The sequence below is a fragment of the Dermacentor silvarum genome, chromosome 3 (assembly GCF_013339745.2).
Source record: "Dermacentor silvarum isolate Dsil-2018 chromosome 3, BIME_Dsil_1.4, whole genome shotgun sequence".
In the NCBI taxonomy this organism is placed as follows: domain Eukaryota; kingdom Metazoa; phylum Arthropoda; class Arachnida; order Ixodida; family Ixodidae; genus Dermacentor; species Dermacentor silvarum.
Window position 1 is genome coordinate 229,560,520 of NC_051156.1, and position 22,105 is coordinate 229,582,624.

General features: G+C 47.0%; 1 protein-coding gene across 1 annotated transcript in view; it reads right to left on the reverse strand.

Moving 5' to 3' along the window:
- Window positions 1-12,511, reverse strand: part of LOC119445253 (uncharacterized) — a 148,875-nt gene extending 136,364 nt beyond the window's left edge. The window contains exon 1 of the mRNA XM_049664964.1: window positions 12,085-12,511. Coding sequence (XP_049520921.1) covers window positions 12,085-12,309 — 225 coding nt within the window. The 5' untranslated portion in view covers window positions 12,310-12,511. The remainder of the gene's footprint in view (window positions 1-12,084) is intronic.
- Window positions 12,512-22,105: the final 9,594 nt, after the last annotated feature.

Sequence of the window (22,105 nt, forward strand, 5' to 3'; positions counted from 1 at the left end):
ATCAAACAGACACAAGACAAACTGAGTAAAGTTTCAGAAGCATATTGATACACACATAAAATCCGATTACAAATATGTTCATGAACTTTACAACACCATACTGCAATAATACATAACATTTTCTAAAATTTCATCACTAATGCAGTGAGAAATATTCTTTATTTTCAATTGGCAACATTTTTTTTCTAAATCAAAGTATACAATGGAAAATCAAACAAAGAACAAACGTGCGCAAACTCACAAAGTATTGGCACTACGATTGAAGAGAAAGATGCACCACATTACTGGCCAGAAAACGCATTTCAAGCACCAAACTTGTGTACTTATGTACCGGAGGTTACCAGATGAGATGCTAAGCATGAGGCTGGTAAGTAAATTGTGGAAGAAACTTTTCATGCCATATTATAAGACAGCAGCTCATTTGATAACATCCTATGTAACGTATGAATGCTCCTGACTGAGAGTACATTGCATTTAGAAATGTGTCGAATATTTTCATGTTAAGCCACACGTCAAGTATTGGCTATAAATATTTCGCATAATTATTCATGTATGGGCTGCACCCCCTTTTTTCTAAGCGCGCATCTTGGAGTGGTTGTGCAGCAATATCTCCGACCGGCGTCAACACGGTACAGAGGCATAGCATATCTCCTATTCGGTTCGATCCAAAGCTGATAGTATTTTGGCAGAAAGCTTGACTTCACTGCTGGCATCCTTACGAAAATAATTTCCTGGTGCTGTCGGGATCGTGCCGTCACGCTTTCTCACGCACTGTCTTTCGTAGACAGCTATTGCCGCATTGCACAACTATTTGTGGTAAACTTGTCTGTACGTTGTTTAATTTTTTTCTCATATGATATTACGCGATAGTTTGTTCATTGCACACAGATACATATTCTCACGATCTCACCTGGGAAGTGGGGATTATTGCTTGTAAAACAATAATCTTTCCTGTTTCATTACTTTCACACATATCCCATGATTCGATCTACTTCCTGTGAACTTTTGCTACAATTTAAGATGTTTCACTGCTTCATTCTGCCACTGGTATGTAATATACAAATGAAGTAGCAATAATTTCACATTCTCATGTTCTTTTGATTGTTATCTAAATATGAAGATCTCTTGTATACTTAAATTCCAGAAGTTTATTTTCATACCAGCACAAAAAAGAAGGATTGAAAAAAATTGCCCCCACCTCCCCGAAGGGAATCGTGAGGAAATGCGAATTCATTTCTTGAGCCGAGAGTACACGGCGTAGTAATTTTAATGGCTAAATTAATGACGAGACGAGGATTTGTACCGTAACCATTTATTTACACATTCATCAGCACCTGTTTGTGTTGATCCTCTGCAGTTGGCGATTGCTCTCAACGCAGTTTCAAAGACGATGTTCTTTAACGACACATTTCCGGATCTTCGGCTCGGCGTTGGCGTTTCGCAGCGGCTTCCTGAGCACGGAGTTCGGTATCGGCAGCTCGCTTCGCTCGCTTGCGTTCGGCATCACGCGCTGTTCGCTTCGCAGCCTTGTCTTCCGCTTCTTCTCCTCCGGTTGATGATGACGTTGAAGCTACTGCAGTGACGTCACCTCCAGCGAGAGGTGTAATGCTCGGGTTGGATTGCATTACACTTCTTGCTAGGGGTACCGTTGCCGTCAGACATTCGCCTTCACCGACTTCTGCCATCTCCTTGAGAGGCGCCCAGCCAGCGAACGGTCGAGAGTGAGGCGCGCGCTTCACTCCATTTATATATACGTGCGAGCGAGCGAACGGGAGAGTGGGGCGCAGGGAGGAGAGAGAGCGAACGGCGAGAGAAGGAGCGGCGAAGCACTGCACCTACCCTCTCCTACATTCTCTCCACACACGCGGGAGCTCCGCCGAGTTCCCGCGATACGAGCGCCCTCACACGCCAGAGCGCGCTCCTCCTCTCCACTCACTCTCCACTACTCCACCCGCATCACTTGCTCCGGTTTCTAGGGGCGAGGATAAGCGCGCGCGCCCGCAGTTGTTGCTATGGGAGAGGGAGTGAGAGCGGAGAGATAACACCTGCCGGCGCGCGGACACCGACAGACGCCTGACATGCCCCGACTAAGAAATGCATTCGCATTTAAAAGACAGAAATGGTGCCGATTGTCACCAGGCAAACATACTTGTGATGCTGCCCCTTTTTATAGCTGAAATGCTACTTCATGGTTCGTATCCAAACACAAAGGAGAAATGCGAGAAAACAAAGGAAAAGTCGCACCAGCAAAGAACACCACTTCCCACATTTATCCTCATTCTAGCAGCGTCATTCTGGTATCAATGAGGACAATGGAGGCCGGCTGATACATCTTGCATTTTTCTGATGAATGGTTCCTGTCACAGACCCCGGTGAACGAGGCGCAGACGCCGGACCAAATTCCAAAGCCGACTTATCAGCTTCCGAAAATAATCCCACGAAAGCAAGGACAATTAAGAGTGGGCCCTCTGGTGCGCCAGCGAACGCCGGTTGCTGTCCAAAGACCGAGTCAGAGCCCAGAGTTGTCAAAACACAACAAAATATATTCTTCACACAACGCAGTTACACACACACTTGCACACTTAGGCTAGACACAACAAAATACAAATCAGATGGGTATTAACAACCACAAGAAAATAACGACAAGCACTAAGAGTCCAACACGTAAAACACAAAATAAAAAGGAACACTAAAAAATTAAATTAAATTATGGGGTTTTACGTGCCAAAACCAGTTCTGATTATGAGGCACGCCGTAGTGGGGGACTCCGGAAATTTGGACCACCTGGGGTTCTTTAACGTGCACCTAAATCTAAGTACACGGGTGTTTTCGCATTTCGCCCCCATCGAAATGCGGCCGCCGTGGCCGGGATTCGATCCCGCGACCTCGTGCTCAGCAGCCCAACACCATAGCCACTGAGCAACCGCGGCGGGTAAAAAGGAACACTAAGTGTCCAATCGTATTCACCGTGATGGTCTTGAAGTCAGACGATCTCGGCGTAACTCGAGCAAATCTCGAAGAAAAAACTTCTTCCTGAAATGCAGACGCTCGATGAACCCGTCGACTAGCTTGCCGGGGAATTCCCTTCTTCCGCAGACGCTCGGTCTTCACGTTACATCACTTCACCGGTGCGGACTGAACTCCTGAATTCCTGAAATCCTGGATTCCTGGATTCCACTAAACTATTCTCGCACGGCGGTTATATAGCTTCCACAGGCGTTCTCGAACATTCCTATCGGTGTCATGATCACGTAGCATGGCCAAAGCTTGGGAAGCTTCTACTCTTTTCTCGTACCTTCGACCGCCACCATCGGAGCATTCTCGAGGGGGGGGGGGGGGGGTGATGACTCATCCTGTTGGTGTACGCTCACGCGGTAGTAATGGCTGTCGACTCGCCGGGTGAGAAGGTGTCTCGGCGCGCGCGTGTGCTCTCTCTCTCTCTCTCCGGTTAACGTCGCTCCGTCGAGTCTCTTCCAGACGTTTCGGCGCCGTTGTTAGCGTTGCTGTTTGAGGCGTATGCGCTGTCCGCCTCTGTTGAAGTTGCCGCGGGGCCGGCGTGTTCTTTCGCTGGCTTGCGTGATACGCGGCGCGCGCTTGGATTACGCGCTCTTTTGTGACAGTTCCATAACTTCGTGTGCAACTGGGTCGCGATGCGGGTAAAGCACATGCACCATCTCCAGCTACATCAGTACACTGCCAAATGCGAGTACATTGCTGCCCCAATAATGCATGGCTGTTCATTGCAGCACTTTTTCAAATACCTTCCGGTTTCCCCAATGTAGATGCACCTGCAGGAGAAAGTAACCTCCCTAAGTCGCATGTGCATGTAAATAACATGGTGGCCTGCCTCGTTGGGCAATGTTTTAGTTCTTGCTAAGAACGAATTTTGTTCTTGCTAAGAACATCAAATCCATTTGGTACCTCAATTGCTACGACTATCTTCAAGTAATTAGAGAGGCCATGAATGTACGACACCATTGCCCCCTTTTTTCGTAAGGAAACTATAGTGTTGGGATGAGTACTGGCACATGCCACTTTCAACTGTTTAAACATCATCTCCAAACTTGTACTTATTAGCTACTCTGGATACCTGGATTTCTCAGGTTCCGTGATCTGCTCCACGCAACTGAATTTCACCAGGTGGACATGATATCTTGTCAAGGTTGCTGCTATTCATGGCTTGGCAATATTACTTTTCACTAGTTTAGCGCGTGCTGAGCGGTGCTTTAGAAGTTGATGTAGAAAAGTTGTAAGTGTGACATGTGAGTACTCAGTCCAACATATGGTTACTACACTTAAAGAGACGACAGTGGTGCAGTATGTTCATGGCTTCTCCTATTTTTTGAAGAATGTCGTGCAAGGTACAGAAAGGACTTGATGTTCTCAGCAAGGAATGACTTAAGTCGCACTTTGCAGAAGTTAAGAGGGACATTCAGACTGAAGGAACTTCACAAAGACATTGCACAACTAAGATTGCCACCATGTTTGTTATATGCACATGCTCCGCCACCTATGAGATCCCTTTGTCGGCAGGTGTATCAACATCAGGTAGACTGCGGGAGGTGATTTATTAAGTGCCTTAGCAAACAGCAGTACATCAAGGCAGCAATGTGCTCGCAGTTGGCAGTGCACTGCTGGGCCTGTAAATGTGAACCACTGATTAAGAAGGTGCAGGTCCTCTACGGGCGTCGTGACCTGGGGAGAGGAGAAATTATGGGAGCATTCTTCATAAAGAAGAATGAAGTTGAAGCATACAGCTATGTATTGCCCTAACTGATAAAAAAATGTTCTGCTGAAATGAAGACAGCTATGTGAAGAAGTGGTTTCTTGCTTGTTTGAATGTATTTTTCACATTATCTTGTGAATTGTTTCTTTTTCTTTGTCAACAACGTGCACCATGAAGTAGCATGTCAACCATAAAAGTGGACAGCAACACAAAAGAACTCGTCAGTTGGTAGTCAGTGCCATGTTCCTGTTGTGTCTTTCTCAGTCCCTGTTTATTGTGCTGTTGTTAATTATGAACAAGTGCTGACTATCTGAGTTTACTATTCTTCCGAGCCTATTTTTCGTATTCTGCTGTCGTCAGTAATACAATTCTTTGGATTGTGGACCCACTCTCCTCTTTAATGGTATGCCTTGACCGCACAAATAACTAGAATTAAATTTACAAAATCAGTTTTTGTGTGGCAAAATGTGTATAAAATTCAAGGAGAACTAGCATTAACATCTTGCGCGTCACATTTCTTGCCTTCTTTGGTAGCTTTTCGCTCCGTATTACGGTATGATCGCTACCCTTCTTAAGCGCAGCCGGCATAATTAGATGATCATTTATTGCGTCCAGTTAAAATTGCATTATACCTGAAGTTTGGCATGGCTTCAGACGTGACAAAAATCTAATGTGATGAATTGATTGCATCAAACGCTACTGAAGCATAAGCACAGGCAGGGCAGTGCACAAAGAAGACCAACAAAGAAGCGAATCATAAATCGGGAAAGGCACCATCCTGTTTTACATATCCCCTCTAAGCCCATGGAGTTTGCATGCCGCTATGCCTATACTTGCGAAATGGACCAAATACCAGAAACTACAGCTTTTTCCTACTGAAGTGGTAAAAGTGCACTAAAGCAAAAAAAAAAAAAAACGAGAAAAAAACATTATGGCGACGGAATCTTGTCGCCCCCTTAAAACAAGTATATTTGCGAGTGGGCAGACTTGTAAAGTGCCTGAAGCCGCATCATAACTGTTGTCAAAAGATAGGAGTGCACTGGTAAATTCTTAAGTTGTACATTGTGCAATTTATTTGTTTGACAAGCAAAAGACCTGATCCTCTACTGACAATAATCACGGAACAAAGAATGCCTTTCTCACATTCTCTTAGTATTGTCTAAAATGCTCACTGTAGTTTATTTTGGTAGCATGGTCACTTCATCGTCTAAGTGTCCACAGCATTGCACTGACCGATTTACATATTTCCGGTGCTTGGTGTTGGTTTATGGCATTAGTGTTGTACGACAATCACAATGAATTTGGTGATGCAAATGGCAACATGCATCCCATTGGAACCTATGCCGCCCTTTATGCGGATATTAACTAATTTTACTTTGTCACACTAGGAAATTTTATTCAGGTACCGAGAAATTGTAGCTTCACTCCATAGCTACTGGGATTTTACATATGTTAATAACGTTTATCTCTGGGCTATTTCAACTATAACTAAGGTCACAATGCGGAAGGTGTCACATACAGCACTGACTTTCAACTTGTGTATTAGACGCCTCTTCTTTTTTTTTTAACAAGAGCATGAAGCAGGCATTTCAGTTTATTAATTCAGCTAGTTTACTCTTCTTTCATGCGAGACTAAGAGTGCAAGTTGTAAGCGTTGCACAGCTTCAAGGAAACACAGGAATTGTTCAGTGGCCATAGGGCTATACTCTGCAATGGCAGAATGAGTTCTTCCAGTGGTCATTAAAGATTTATGGAATGCTCAACAAGTGCGTTTTTGGTTGGATAATGGAAATATAAGCATAACAGGTCACGACTCTATGACTGATGTTGACAGTCATGCTAGTTAGAGTGCATAAGACTTGGCAAAGAATTGGATAAAAATATAAGCACCACTGCTCTCTCACATATCGAGAACACCCCTTGCATTCTTTCTCACCTCACTGTGCACTGTATCTTAAGTCCAGAAACTTACTATGTACAAAAATTCTTTAATTTTATTTTGCCTCATAAAACTTTTGCCTGCGGAAACCATCAATCTTCGGATGAAAATACAGTCACCACTGCTCTCTACGATACCGAGAACACCCCTTGCATTCTTTCTCACCTCACTGTGCACTCTATCTTAAATCCGGAAATTTTGCTATGTACAAAAATGCTATAATTTTATTTTGCCTTATAAAACTTTTGCCTGCAGAAGCCATCAATCTAGGGTTTTTTTTTCCTTTTCCTCAAATATATGTTCACATCCACCAATTGCTCAACAAGTTTTCCACGCTGATACTGTCACAGTTCTTTGTATTTAACACACCCCTGCTTCTACTTGCAAACTTGGCTGGCAAGTAGATTTAGTCACCCTCATCAAAATCTCGAATACCCACCAGAAGCACACAGTTGAGTGTGTCATAGAAGGAGATACCACAATTTTACAAGTCTCAAAATAATTTTTCGATTGAAAGTGACTCTGTGGCTTCTAATTAAGACGGACGTAGGGTGCGCACCACAATGTATGCAACCGTCAAAGGCCTTGCTCCCTCTTCTGGAGGCGCTAGCGGTTTTAATGAACTGGTCCCGTGATTTCGTCACGTGGATATATCTGTTGAGAGGCCAGACAAAAAGTAGTCACTTGTCACAAAACTAATCAGCTGTTTTTCAAAACATATTTCAAATTTTACAATGATACTTTCTTCCTATGTGTATGTCTCCAGAGAGAATACCTTATCTTGATTTGCCCATCAAAGACGTTACAAAATTACTAAGATGACTGCCAAGAGCTCGAGAGAATTTTCATCTTAGTGTGACATACTGTCTTTTGAAAGTTTGGGCGCCATTAAGTTACATGGTGCACCCAGTATACCCACATTTTAGTTTTCTCGTCCAAATGGCATGGCAACGCATTTTGATGCTCTGGAGTGCGCTCCTCTGCACCATGTAGAGTCATGCTGAGCTGGCTCCTTGACACCATTGTGTCCTTGTAGCTGCCTTCTTGAGTTATATAAAACGGGTGCCTGAAAAATATTGTAGGCAGGAATGAACACGAGTAAATATTGCAAAACCACATCAACACAGTCAAGGAAAAGGGTCATTGCACTAAAAATAAGCCTTAGCACTTATTATTTCTACTGAAATGCACGAGAAACCTCTAAATGACTGCAATAGTCAACTGACAAACTAATCAAAATTTTTAGATTTAAAGAAAAAAAGAAATAAGTGGCAGTCGCTCCTCAGTCCCCCACCAATGTTATAAGACTTGTACTAAAAAATATAATATTCATCATTGTTGGCACACTTCGTAAACGCATCCCCTCCTCTAGGGGAGGGAGCTGGAGTATGGATGGATGAGGGGCAGTGGTGGTATGGTGCGCATCTAATTTCTGATGTTATCAACACATGTAAAACAAAAGAAATCAGCCGCCAAAGTAAAGGGAACATACCGAGTGGAGTTAGGAAAAGTATAAAGACTACACTCGGCGTACACAAGCGGCCAACAATAACGTCAATCTGCCAGAAGAAGAATGAGCGCAGATGACATGATGAGTTAAACCGCGTTTAAAGGAACATGCCAAACTTATGAGGCCAAATTATGTGTGCTCTGCTTATGCTGCACTTGAAGCTGGATTACAATATGAAGTAGTCATATCTGCAGTCATTCAACTGTGAACAGCGGAGTATGTAGTTTTTGTGTAACCTACCAAAAAGCAAACAGCGCAAAAGTGTATGACGAACTCAGATGTGTCACAAACACCGCTTGTGAACACATCGTGGGCACAAGCCCAGTGATCCCTTTCGTTATGCCACTGCTCAAGCCATAAGTTGATGATCATCTCCGCAAGCATGATTCTCAGTAGGGATGAAAATATTGTCCTCTAATTCAATGGATATTACTGGGTGTGCTCATAAGGGGTAGCAAAGGTTGCTATGGCAAGCTCACCCACATTTTAAATCTAACAAGGAACAGTTCACTGCAGCCTGCATCTAAGCTTTCTAAAAGGCATGAACTTATTTTAATTTATGAGGTGCGCATTGGAGTTTATTTTAACAGACTCGACTCTTGCTGCAGTTTGAAATCTAGCATTTTACATCCTTGAAGGCGTGCAAAAGCTTCAATTAAACCAACGTTATTAGTTTATTAGACCAACTCTTAGTATGAGTATGACAGACGACTGGTAAGTTGCAACATGCAAGGTAACATTTTACTTTGATACTTTATTTATCCTCTAAAAATATTAAAGCGGTAACTACATTTCAATCTGCCCTGCAATAGCAAAATGCACAGCTTACGCTTGGAAACGCCAGAGGAAGATTGATTTAGCTGTTCGTACAACCTAATTCTTAAGTGCCAACTCATATTAGCAAATGCACAGGCATATCCAAAACAGTAAACGTGGAGACCGAGCCAATAGCAACAATGCAGAACGCCCCTGCCGCTGTAGCCGTTTATTCGATTCCGGTGCATAAATCGCCGCTTGACCAGTCACCGAGTTCATACACATAAGCGCCCGTTCACATTCGCACCGCGCTCGAAAACCGCAACACGAGACATAAAATCAGACATAAAATCACATCATTTTAATACATGGTCAAAAAAAAATAAATCACCAGCACTTCCACTGTCGAGAAAATGGGGGTAAGCGAAGCTTGTCGTGTGTGCATCTGACCTTCGTCAGTGTGACGTAAAGTTCACGACATGTCACTGTAATAAGACATAAACGTTTATTAAATGTATACATCGAAGGAAGGAAACGTACAACGCAAAGGAAGGAAAAGTTGTACGAAAGGGAAACACAGGACAAGCTTCGCTTACCCCCATTTTCTCGACAGGGGAAGGGCTGGTGATTTTCTTTCTTTCTCTCTCTCTTTCTTTCTCTTTCTCTATCTCTTTCTTCCCCTATCTCTCTTTCTTTCTTTCTTTCTCTCTTTCTTTCTTTCTCTCCTTCTCTCTTTTTCTTACTCTTTTCCTTCCTTTTTTCTCTCTCTCTATATTTCTCTCTTTTTCTCTCTTTCTTTCTTGTCCCTGGTATGTGCCATTGAGCTTGAACCCTTTCTGCACTACCACCAGGATCGGCCCACTTTTCAGCGTGAAACCACCGCCACCGCCGACACTTGTGAGCCTATAAAGCTTCGCTTAAAAGAAGTCAGTCCTATTCTGCCCTCAACACGAATTCCCAATGCGTTTTCAAGCAGTTTAAGATTACGCGCCAAACGCAGCGTGCAGCTGTATGCCTGCGGCAATTTTCTAACTGGCGCTAGCGCTGCACGTAACTTCAGTGGCCGCAGATTACCCATGGGCGAAACACACTGTCAAGCGCGCGCCTTAATATAACGAAAGCATGCCGCCAGCAAGTTGACGCCTTTTGTTATGTATAGCTCCTTAGTTAAACAGCGCTCCGCACACAGTAGACTGCCAAACTGAATAAATTCAAACACATAAAACGCACGCTAAGCACGCTCCGCATAGACGCGGAATCATGGGCTGGTAAACGAACCTTTTAAATGCGAAGCATTTCTTGCCGGCGGCTCCGTCGGTTGTTCCGCGTCCCACACCCCCACAGCGCATGCGCGTCCCCTCCCCTCTCTCTCCTCTCCTACGCTCCCCCTTTCTCTCCTGTAGGAATCCTGTACGGAGCGGCACCCGCTTCCCACACCCCCACAGCGCATGCACATCCCCTCCCCATCTCTCTCCTACGCTCCCCCCCTTTCTCTCCTCTAGGAATACTCTACGGAGCGGCACCCGTGTGCCACACCCCCACAGCGCATGCGCGTCCCCTCCCTCTCTCTCCCCTCTCCTACGCTTCCACCCGCCGGGGTAGCTCAGTCAGCTAAGGCGTTGCGCTGCTGAGCACGAGGTCGCGGGATCGAATCCCGGCCGCGGCGGCCGCATTTCGATGGAGGCGAAATGCAAAAATGCCCGTGTGCTTGCGTTGTAGTGCACGTTAAAGAACCCCAGGTGGTCAAAATTAATCCGGAGCCCTCCACTACGGCGTGCCTCATAATCAGAACTGGTTTTGGCACGTAAAACCCCAGAATGAAGATGATGATGAAGTCCTACGCTTCCCCCCTATCTCTCCTTTAGGAATCAAGAGCGGCGCGCTCGACAGGTGGTGCGACAGCTGCATACTCCGCTGGGGTCGCCATGGTAGTTCCGCGGTATGAAAATGACGGAGCGCGCGTGCCTCATTCTCTCTCCTGTGCAGCGCCGCGATGAGCGCTCGGGCCGCTGCCGCGAAACCATCTCCCTCTCAAGCTAACCATCTCCCCGCTGCTTCGCATCCACACATGGTTCCCTTTAGTGGGAGATGGAGTGATTTTTTTTATGCGGCCCCGTACCTCAGTTCTTAATGAACACTCCGTGGTTCATTCAGCGTTCGCGATTTTCAAAGCTCTTACGGATAGCGAGCGGCAAGTGATAAAATCACAGGCAGTCATCGCGACGACTGGCTTTTTCAATTGACAATGAATGACGCAGCGCGCATACCTAGTCCGTTGTCAATCGCGGCCGCTAAACTTCGCGATCACTTCTTGGCGATAGCATGTCATATACGCAGAACGTGCCACGTAAATTAGAAATCACTTACCGTAGAGGATTTGTTGCTCAATCCAACAAACGATGAACGACTGTCCTTTTTTTCGCGGCGGCGAAAGATGGCTGACACAAGATCTCTCTTGCATGGCTTTGGCGCCTGCCGCTTGCCCGCTGGACGGATCTTTCTTCGGTGCTGCGCTCTTCCTCGATGTTGTGCTAGAGTGACCTAGAATAATAGGGCTAGTTGTGCGGGCACGCGGTGGGGCAACTCTGAATAAAAAAGTAGTGCGCTGATCCCCGCACCCGTTTGCGCTCTGTTCTCTTACAAGAAAAACGGCGCGCTCTTTGCTCTGCATGCGCGAGCGATGCATCACCATGTTCCGGACCAGCCTCCTGCAGTTTAAGCAGCAGCATACGCTACGTATTGCTCTTTGTTGCCGCAAGAGTGGAACAGGCATTCTACTCTCTTTCAGAAGGGCAGAGTATAAAGAAAATTTCACTCTCTCGCTGCGGACAGAATGAACAATGCATTTCACTCCACCCGACATTTTGTGAGAGTAAAACGATGCCTTGAAGAGTAAATCGACTAATTTACTGCTGCGATACTTTCTCTAGTTTTTAGAGCATATAAGCAAGGAACGACGTGTGCCGCCTGCCTGCGCAAAACTATACTTTTCTGACGTCAATCTTAGCGTAGCCAATGGGAAAAAGGCTGAGCTTGGCTGAACAAGGACCACTGGTATGGTAAAGCAGTTACATACTGCGGTGCTTTTCTTTTTTTCTATTCCGCTATACAAAGCGCTATAGTGCTTGAAGCACAGCATAAAATTCAACTCACGGGAGGCTCCCAATCCAGCGTCGTGCTGTTGATGGGCTGTTGGATTAGTCTCAGCCGCCTGATCTGCAACGGTACAATATCGGTGTCTCCGATGGAGAACATGCGCACAGCCCGACACAAAGTGCGCACCTTTTTGATGGCAATCTCCTTGGACTGCTCGTTGAGCCAGCTGACGTCGCTTCCCCGGAGCAAGAGCAGCAGTGAGGCCCTAATCTCTTCCACCATCCGCGACACGAGACGCTGCAAGAAATTGTGTTTCAACCGACGTTGGCCATCGAGATTTCATGATCGTGCGCTGCTCTGCGAGGCTTCTCTGCTGCTTCGAAATCCATGTCTGGCAGAACAGTCAGGTTTCGGAGACAAACGTTTTCTCGACGCTGTAAAATTCGCCCTCATGTCAGCTCTGGCAGGCCTGCTGAAAACACGTTATCACTTGGCAATAATTTGGCGGTGCGCAGTAGGACACCCAGGACGAATCTGATAAGCACGTGACTGCTTACCTCGACATGGCAGCATAACAAGCCGTCGTGCAGAAGCGACGCGATAGTTTAGGTACAGGTGCCCACAAAATAACTCGGAACGCCGGACCGGTGGCCTTTCGCCGGCAGAGCGCGCCGGTGAAAAAGTAGTGCCAGGGTCTTAGCATGCGCGGTCTCCCTAGCAAGCTCGCCTCGCTCCCCAGTGCATCTAAATAGGTGCTGCCTTGCTCCAAAGGAATATCGTTGGGTGCCTTTTGGCGTTGTCACAGGGGGGCTGTGCGGATGCGGTCTCTAAAGCGCTGTGTGCGCGCGTGTGCACCCGATGGAGCTTTGCTGTGCGTGCGCGTTACTGGGCACCTTTTAAAGCGAAACGCTTAACTGGCTTCACGGAATGTGACCATCGTGGACAACACTTGCGGTAGCCAAAATCTGAAAGCGGCATACTCCACCTCTACCGTTCAATAAAGCGTGTAAAATTGAATTACGCACACAGTAGCTAAAAGTAATTAAGAGTAATTAAAGCGTCCCAAAGACTAGTTAAATGTAATTAGGGTAATTAACAAGACAAGAACACGGGCATTATACGACACCTTTTTTAAAGCGTGCTAAAGTGAATTACTAAGTAACCAAGAATAATTACGATAAATTAAAGGTAATTAAGGGTTGCGAACAATAATAGAGACTACTTAACATCAACTCGAGGCTCCCTGTTAAGACTGGTCACGCCAAATTAAGACTAATTAAGAGCTTCAAAGAGCAGTTACATACTGATTAGGATCAATTAAAGACTTCGTAACATCAACTAAGAAAACAATAAACCCAAATACAACCAAATAGTAGTTATTCAATTAATTAACCTACATAAGCAAACAATCGCAAATGAAGCGACGCAACACATTAAAGCTTTTGCCGTCAAAGTCGTCTTAGCAATAGATATAAGACCCCAATGAACGGTTTTTTTTTTTGTTAAGCATTCAACTCGCACAGCTGAACACTCCCTTGATTAGCAACGTATCACCACACTGAACGAAAAATTGAATGTTCGCGCCAACCAACGCAGACACGCGATCAAATAAATATTAGAGTACTCCGTACTAAAACTGCAGCAAAGCGGCCAGATTTCGTAAATATATAGCGCACAATATGTGTGCTATGTTCATTGTGACTGCGGAGCATTGAAGAGACCTTTATTATAATGCCGCACGCACAAAATTAATTCCTGTGCATGAAATCGGCGTGTTGGAATACGCCATTTGATGTCATTTTGAAAACCTTTATTATTACACGCAGTCATCCTTGTTGAAGGAGCCGTCGTGTTCTGTCAAAGTAAAAGTTCTGTTCTTATTATCAAGTAGTAAATGCGGCTCGGAATATAATTGCACAATGAACTAAAATACATCGCGCAACACGATAATCCGGTTGAAATGTGCGCTATACAGTGCTATTATAGGCGAGCCGTGGCGCTCGCCCACATGAAAGATAAGCTATGAATTCATAGTTTCTTTAGGCGAAATAATTGACTCGGATATGCAAGACATTAGGTATCATTAAAAGTTATAAACGCTCATGGGCTATCCAGAAAGCATGACTATCTCTGAGAATGAATGCAGATTCCGACGAGAATACGCCACAAGGATTACGCGTGCGTTAAGAGATTACGCTGCATAGCCCGCGAGCACGCTGTAGCGTACAGCCCCCCAGATGTGTTGTCGCAGCGCTAAGAGGGACAAACCGCAAGTTTCTGGCTCAAGGCAACGCCTATCTAGATGCACTAGGGAGCGAGGCTTGCTTGCTAGGGATGCCGCGCACGCGCAGACTAAGGCTGTATTTTTCCGCGGGTGTGCTTCGCTGACGAGCGGCCACAGGTCTGAGGTTCCGATTTATATTATGGGCACCTGTACATTCTATCTATAGCGAAACGTGATTATACTGAAATCGGGCATACACAATAAAGTGCTCAATTATAGGAAGGCATGTAAGATGCGAAGCTGTGAGTAGTTGGTCGCCACTTTCCGTTAGCAAAAATATGGGCGGATCCCAGAGGCAGTGCAATACCAGGCCGACCCGCGGCGGAGGTGAAGCAGGCTTCAAGCACTCAGCCAAGTGAAGCGCAAAGTGCATACATTCTTTGGAATCACGCACACAACATACAGAACAGCATTCGTTTCAATAAAAATCAAGCGCAAAACAAACATCCGAACCACATATTCGATGACTATGAGGGCGTTCACTTCTCGATGTATGCATCCGTGGCGTAATGATTTCAGTATCGGGCTCCTGTACAAGAAGTCTTGTGTTCGAATCCTGCCTTCGAACATTTTTAATGTATTATTATTATTATACAGTACTCTGTTGAAACTTATGGGTTTACAAAGTCACGAAACCGTTTGAAGCTAAAAGGACAACGTTTAGACAAATCCATGTACAGTGCCGTCCATGGCTGTGTAGAGCGCGCGAACGGCCGTCTTTGCTCTGCGGAGCGACACCTGGCGGCGGTTGCCGAGTCCGAAATTGCGTGCCCTGGAGCATGCGCGGCCTAATAAACATGCAAACTTGCGCGTGTTGCATGTAACCAGAGGAGATGTTCATGAGCGCCTTTGTTATCTCTAAGAGTACGTGAGAGCGCTTCATTCGTTGCGAAACACCGGCGTGTGTTATCAGCCCATACGTTTCATTCTATGGCAATTACGGCGTCTTGCTGAAATTCATGTACGTAATTCACGCAACACAAAAACATTATTACTGTTATGGTTACCGCTCATTTCAGGGACGATCTGACTGCCCCTGGAAAAGCCGCTGCGGTGGCTTAGCGGCTGTGGTGTCGCGCTACTAACCACGAGGTCGCGGGATGATATCCAGGCCGCGGCGGCCGCATTTCGATGGGGGCGAAATGCAAAAAACTGTGGCTCCAATCCACGCTGTGAAGGTGGCTGGACAGCGAAGCTGTAAACGACACCCACAACGATCACCCATTGCGACGTCACTTGAATGCACACACGTGGCTCTACAAAGAGTGAAACCAGGGACAAGTGAAATGTACTTAACCCCACCCTTTATTACTTCACAACAACATTATATTCACGCTGTTCTTCGGGTGTCTTTACTTTCCGTGGTCTACCCATGGTAGACTGGAATGAACTGAATGAGTTGCTAGGCCGTGGTGACGTCACTACGTGATTTCTATGCTGTTGGGTACTTTCCCAATCGCAGTAGCTTACGAAACCGTAATCTTTACCGGGAAACACACGCGGGAGAAGCAACGTGCTTCGCATTATTCGCAGACGTCATAAGCATACATTATACGGTTTGCACTTCACACGAGGGTTTTGAATGACGTCAACCCTTTACGAAGCAGTCGCTAACCTAATATTTACCGGAACGCGTCGGAGGGTGTTCCCATTGTTAGCACGCGCCTTATCATCCATCATGTGGTTTTGATGCTGGTTTTGTGGTTTTTCTTTTGAAAACGAGTGCTGAGCTGCATGCTGTATGCTTGATTTCAAAGGAGATATGCTATTGTATTCAATTTTTAGCCTGGCGTTTTTGCTTACGCCAACGACACGAAACTTTCCTCGGCTGGTAGAGGTATACAGCTTCGCTGTCAAAACGCCTGTGTCCCGTGCATTGGGGGCACCTTAAAGATCACCTGGTGGTCAGAAATTATCCGGAGTCCCCCACTACGGTGTGCCTCATAATCAAATCGTGGTTCTGGCATGTAAAACCCCAGAATTAATTCATTCATTACCTCTGGGAAATAAAGGTAATACTTTTTTTTGTTCGCGTCGGTTCAAAACTTTACTATTTAAATATATTTGATTCGGATAATCTTGGACCACCATGTTTGTTTGTTTGTTTTATGTAAAACAGTTCCATTTCTTTGTTTCCATCGTTCAGTAAGACAACATACAAGCCCGACGTAATTGCCTCTCATGACTGCAGCGTAGAAATTCAGATGACCTTCAAGTTTGAAGTGTTGACAACGGCAACAACGCCAACATTGACAACAACGTCAATGTTGGCGTTGCCGTTGTCGATGCTTTCGACGTTGTTTTACACCAACAACCTCATTATCGGCGCATCCTCTGTCCTGGGTATGTGCCAAGTTTAGCGATTATCATCATCAACATTGTCATGTACGCCTCTTTTGTGCCACCACTCATTTTTTAAAGACCATGGCAACGACGAATTGCACGTAAGCACACTGCCATCTTGTTAAGAACACTTTCTATGCGATGCGCATAATGCAATCCTCGCCCACTTCAATATTGCTAGATCTGGCCTCCGAAATACATTTAAAAGTTCTATTGCTCTCAAAATCTGTCTGGAGCGCAAAACCTTGAACTAATTTCCTAGGCTTGTTCTTGCGCGATAGCTCCGTGAATAGCACGCTCCATTTCCAAATGCACTTTAGTTCACTGTAATGGGCTCAAATACCAGTGGAGGCGGGCGTAGAGATGCGTCATTTTTCTTCACGCTGGGGCAATGTCGAAAAGCTGGAGAGGACGAAGTGGCTGGACAATAAAAAAAATTCACCGACCATTACGATACTCCCTAATGAAAAATTTGAGCGCAGCTCTATACTTGCTTTCATTTCGCTGTACATATATTGACTGGCGTGGACAGTCGGTCTTGTGGAGCACGTTGCAAACGGAGCGAAGTGTGGCGCGACTGCCTCACTAATCTGGAGATCGTCAGAGCCACCAGGAACGTCAGAAACGTCAGAGCCGTCAGGAACGCGTGGGCGCGATTCACAGCAGCCGCCGCCGACAGACCTCCCAGACGAGCGGTACTCGGGTATTTCGCCGAGCGTGGACGACGCGCGCTACTCTGCCGCAATCTCGTAGCCACGTCGCCGCTCGACGCACTCGCGCTTTCGCCATACCCTCCTCCGCTTTACGCTTCATGCACCCTCCGCTCCGCTTAATTTTCCCCCTCGCGCCTCTTCGCTCTCGCCGCTTTTTATTGCGATAGCAATTATATGGACCCTCCAAGCGCATTTCTGCCGTCGCCCTGGCGTTCCGTATTAGGTCCAAGGGTGCAATGACGTAGCCAGAAATTTTGTTCGGGGCGCTCACGTTGCAGCGCGGTCTCCTTATAGAATTGGTCAAGGGACCCGATACATGAATAATAACTGCATTGTCATTGCCAATCTCATTCTATATTAGATGCTGCAAACAAATTCTTGAACGCTACGCAATGTCAAGACAAGTAAAATGTTTTTTTTTTTTTCATAAAATACTATATTCGTGTTTCCCAAAAATTGTGGCAGAAATAACTGATATTGACACGTATACATGTTTATCTTTCACCGGTGGCCGCTTTCCACCGGTGGCCGCTTTCCACCGGCTAACAAATGTTAAACGTTATCGCTCGGCGCAGGACGCGCCTGTATCGGAAGTTTCTAGAACGTTATCGATGCTTCTTTTCGTTGCCTGTTTTCACCGACGCTTATGTTATCTGATTGTGTGACCGACGCGAATTGTCTAGAACTTTCTGAAAGACACGCGGGCATCAGGGATTAATCTGGAACCTTCGATGACTCAGGTATAAAAGCCGACGCGTCTCGCCGCTGATCAGATTTCGACGATCGCCGACTGTGTTCGCCGCTATCGTTGTGCTTTGAGTGCAGCTTGCTTTTGTGGGCACAGGTTCGCCCAATAAACAACCAGTTTCGTCATACACAGTTTTAGGACTGTTTACTTCAGCGTCACTACTACGTGACATCTGGTGGAGGTGCTAGTGCGTTCATGCAGCGAACGTCCCCGCAAAGCCGTGATCCAAGCCCGAAACCGGAGGACAGCGCCAACGTCGCCAAGGACCAGCGAGCTAGCCGTAGGCAGCAAGGACTTCTGCCGGAGTACGGACTTCTTCCCGAGAAGACCACAGCGACCAAGAGGACAAAAGTCACGACCTCGGCAGCAGCTACCATGACAGCCCCTGTGCCAACATCTGCAATCGTGATGCAACAACCCAGGGAGCCACCGACTTTCCGCGGATCGCCATGTGAAGACCCCGAAAGCTGGCTGGAGGCATACGACCGGGTCCCTACGTTCAACAAGTGGGACTGCGACGACAAGCTGCGCCATGTTTACTTCTCGCTTGAAGACGGCGCCAGAACCTGGTTCGAGAATAGGGAGCGTGCACTAACAACCTGGGACCTGTTCCGAGCCGCATTTCTGGACACCTTCACGAGCGTCGTCCGTAAAGAAAGAGCTGCAGCCTTGTTGTAAAACCGTGTACAGCTCCCGAATGAGAGCATCGGTATGTACACTGAAGAAATGACTCGATTATTCCGGAACGCCGACCCCGCTATGCCAGAAGACAAGAAAGTACGTTTTAGTGCCACTCTTGTCGTAGAGCAAGGGCTGGTTCTTGATCGCGTCGATCAGCATTACAGCCTACACTTTTGGTGCCATGTTCAATTTCACGACCGGTTGTTTACATGCCATTGTAGCTTCCAGTGAAGCAGACCGACTATCCGCCGCGTTTCCGCTTCGCCATAGCGAAAAAGTCAGCCCGAGACCGATTTGGCTCGCTGCCTGTTTTTCTGCCTGTTTTGCCGCCTAGGCGGGCGAATTTTTGCAAGATTTTGCCGCTTCCGACAGCTTCGAGACCAAGTGTGAACGTAGCCTAAGATCCTGCGCGAGCGCGGCCTAACCGGCACCTGAAGGGAAGCGGCGGAAATGTATACCGGATATTTCGACCACCTGGGGTGTTTAACGTGTACCTAAATCTAAGTAAACGGGCCTCGAGCGTTTTCGCCATCATCTAAAATGCGGTTGCCGCATTTGTTGCTTCATTTGTTGCGCATTTGTTGCTTCGGAATGCGGCCGCCACATTCTCGCCCAAAAAAATCCGGGGGGGGGGGGGGAGGGTTGAACCCCCCCCCCCAACCCACCCTCCTGGCTACGCCCCTGCACACGGTGGCCTGAAACAGCTTCAATGCCTGACATAACGGCGGAGACAGTTGCTCATACTTTTCTGTCTATCTGGATTAGCCGCTTTGGTGTGCCATCAACGGTGACCACCAATCGAGGCGGACAGTTTGAGTCGGCACTTTTCACATCTGTAACATCCCTTCTGGGTAGTGCGCGCATTCGCACAACTGCTTATCATCCTGCATTCAACGGCATCGTAGAGAGGCTACATCGCCACTTGAAAGTAGCACTCGCCGCTCAGCCTCACGCTGAGGATTGGGTATCGCACCTTCCGATCGTGCTGCTCGGCCTTCGATCGACACTCCGACCAGAACTCGCCTGCTCTGTAGCTGAGATGGTTTACGGCTGCACCCTCCATTTGTCGGGTGACCTCTTCAACCCAGTATGTACGCCGAATGTTTCGGATCCATCTTTCGTCCAGCGTCTACGGATTTTCATGCAACACTTGCACCATCGCCAACCTCTGCTCACACGAATAAACACGACGTTTTCCTACTCTCAAACCTGCAAACATCCGCACACGTTATTGTCCGTGTTGACACGCCTCGTCGTTCTCTTCAGCCACGCTATGACGGTCCTTTTCCAGCCATCAAACGTTCTGAACACCATTTCACAATCCTGCGCAATGGGCGTGGAGACAGTTGCTATCACAAGGATCAATCCGGCTCCCATTATCAACACATCCGTCTGACCACCTCTACAAGTGACCTTGGCCACTTGTCCGCAAGGGGGGGCACTCATCTGTGGCAAACTGTTCTTCTTCTGGCATCGCCGGTTTAGGCATGAGCGATAAGTGGGAGACGGCTGAGTGCGATGAAGAAGAGGAAGAAACGATGCAGTAGATCAAGTGAAGGGACATACAAATAAAGCCCCAGTGTTTTGAACTGTGCTTGGCGGTCCCACAATTGCAAATAGCCTGGGTATTCTTCTTGAAGTAGAGTTACTGCAACCGTAAGTCTATGTAGTTCCTCCGGCACGGCGCTAAATCTCCGGCGCGCGTTCGCCGCCACCGCGCGACTTCACGGCAGCAGTGCTACAGCCTTAACTTGTTCTAGGTGGTCTTGGATCGAGCCACTATGCTCGCCTCACTCTCGCACGCTTTCACTCGCACCCACAGCACCCACGGCGCGAGGCCACGCAGTCATTGCACTTGGACTTTGTATGGAACATCACGGTGACGCCAACGCCAACGGTGACGACGAAGACTGCGGAAATGCGCTTGGAGTGTCCATATAATTCCTATTGCAATAATACATACCGGGTGCTGTGACCTAGCCACGATAGCGTGCTGGACCGAGACGTTTGGCTGGGACCCCCGTTGCTCTCTCCCAATTATTATTGCGACAACAATTATATGGACACTCCAAGCGCATTTCTGCCGCCAGCGTCGCCGTCGTCATGAGGTTCCGTATAAAGTCCAACACACAATAACATTGTCGCCGCGCGCCGTACGCAGTATGCGCGAGTGAAAGCTTGCGAGCGTTAGCCCGACGGCAACACTCCAATTGCTAGTAGTTACAGCGTTTGACCGCTGGCGCCACGCTGCGCCGCTCGCGCGTACCGCGTTTCTAGATGGTTTCTTTCGCCGAGGGCGCTGGAACGCAATCATATGGTTCGCATGAATGCAACCCTTGGAAGCGTAGCTGTATGGCTGAGTGGCTACGGCGCCCGCTTTGGGATCATGCGTACGCTGTTTCGAATCCCGCTCGGGCTAAGATTTTTTTTCTTAATATCACGCTTTTCTTTTTTTTTTCCCCTCTCTGTTTGCCAGCGTGATCGTTTGAACCCCGGTGCCACGGCGGCAGCCGTGGTACCGGGCGCCGACGCGAAGCGGCGGTCGTTGGGGTGTTGCGGAGCGCAGCGTAGCAACACCCCAAATAAAGAAATACTGCTCCAGTCAGGTAGACTGCTCCCTCCCTGATAGTGAGATTATATTTGGATCATCAAAACAGTGATGCGTTTATAATACCACCGATCCCAACAGCAGGCTAGTCACCACCAGCCCAGCGTTTTCTCCGTCAACGCCTCCTCCGTTCCAACGGCGGCGGCTATAAACATGGTACGCGCGAGCGGTCAAACGCTGTACGTCCTAAGGACGAAAACATATCGGAACAAATATTCGGAACTAGATAAGACATGTGTATGCTGCAGTAAAGATCCAGAGACCACTCAGCACATCCTAATGGAATGCGACGGGATCCACCCAGCGAGAACCGTAGGTAACGTGCAACTCCCAGAAGCGCTTGGGTTTAAAGTGGAAGGAAACGTAAACAGATCAGCCGTAGAGATCAGCAAGAGACGATTAGAGTACTGGTGGAAAAAAAAGCAGGGAAAAGATGGATACGACCTGATCTCTTAAAATCATAGGCAGCGGTACAAGGTAAATTTTTGAAAAAGAAAAATAATGAGAGGTATACAAAAATGCTAGATAAAGAACATGTATAGTATACCTGATTAAATCGAGCAGGCTAGGTGACTATTTGTCGCCGCCCAGTTTCAAAGGGGATGCCAATAAATCATCATCATCATCATCATGTACCTACTAGCAATTGGAAATACGCAGCCCGACGATCGCGGCTCAACCTCGCGCGCGCGAGGGAGGAA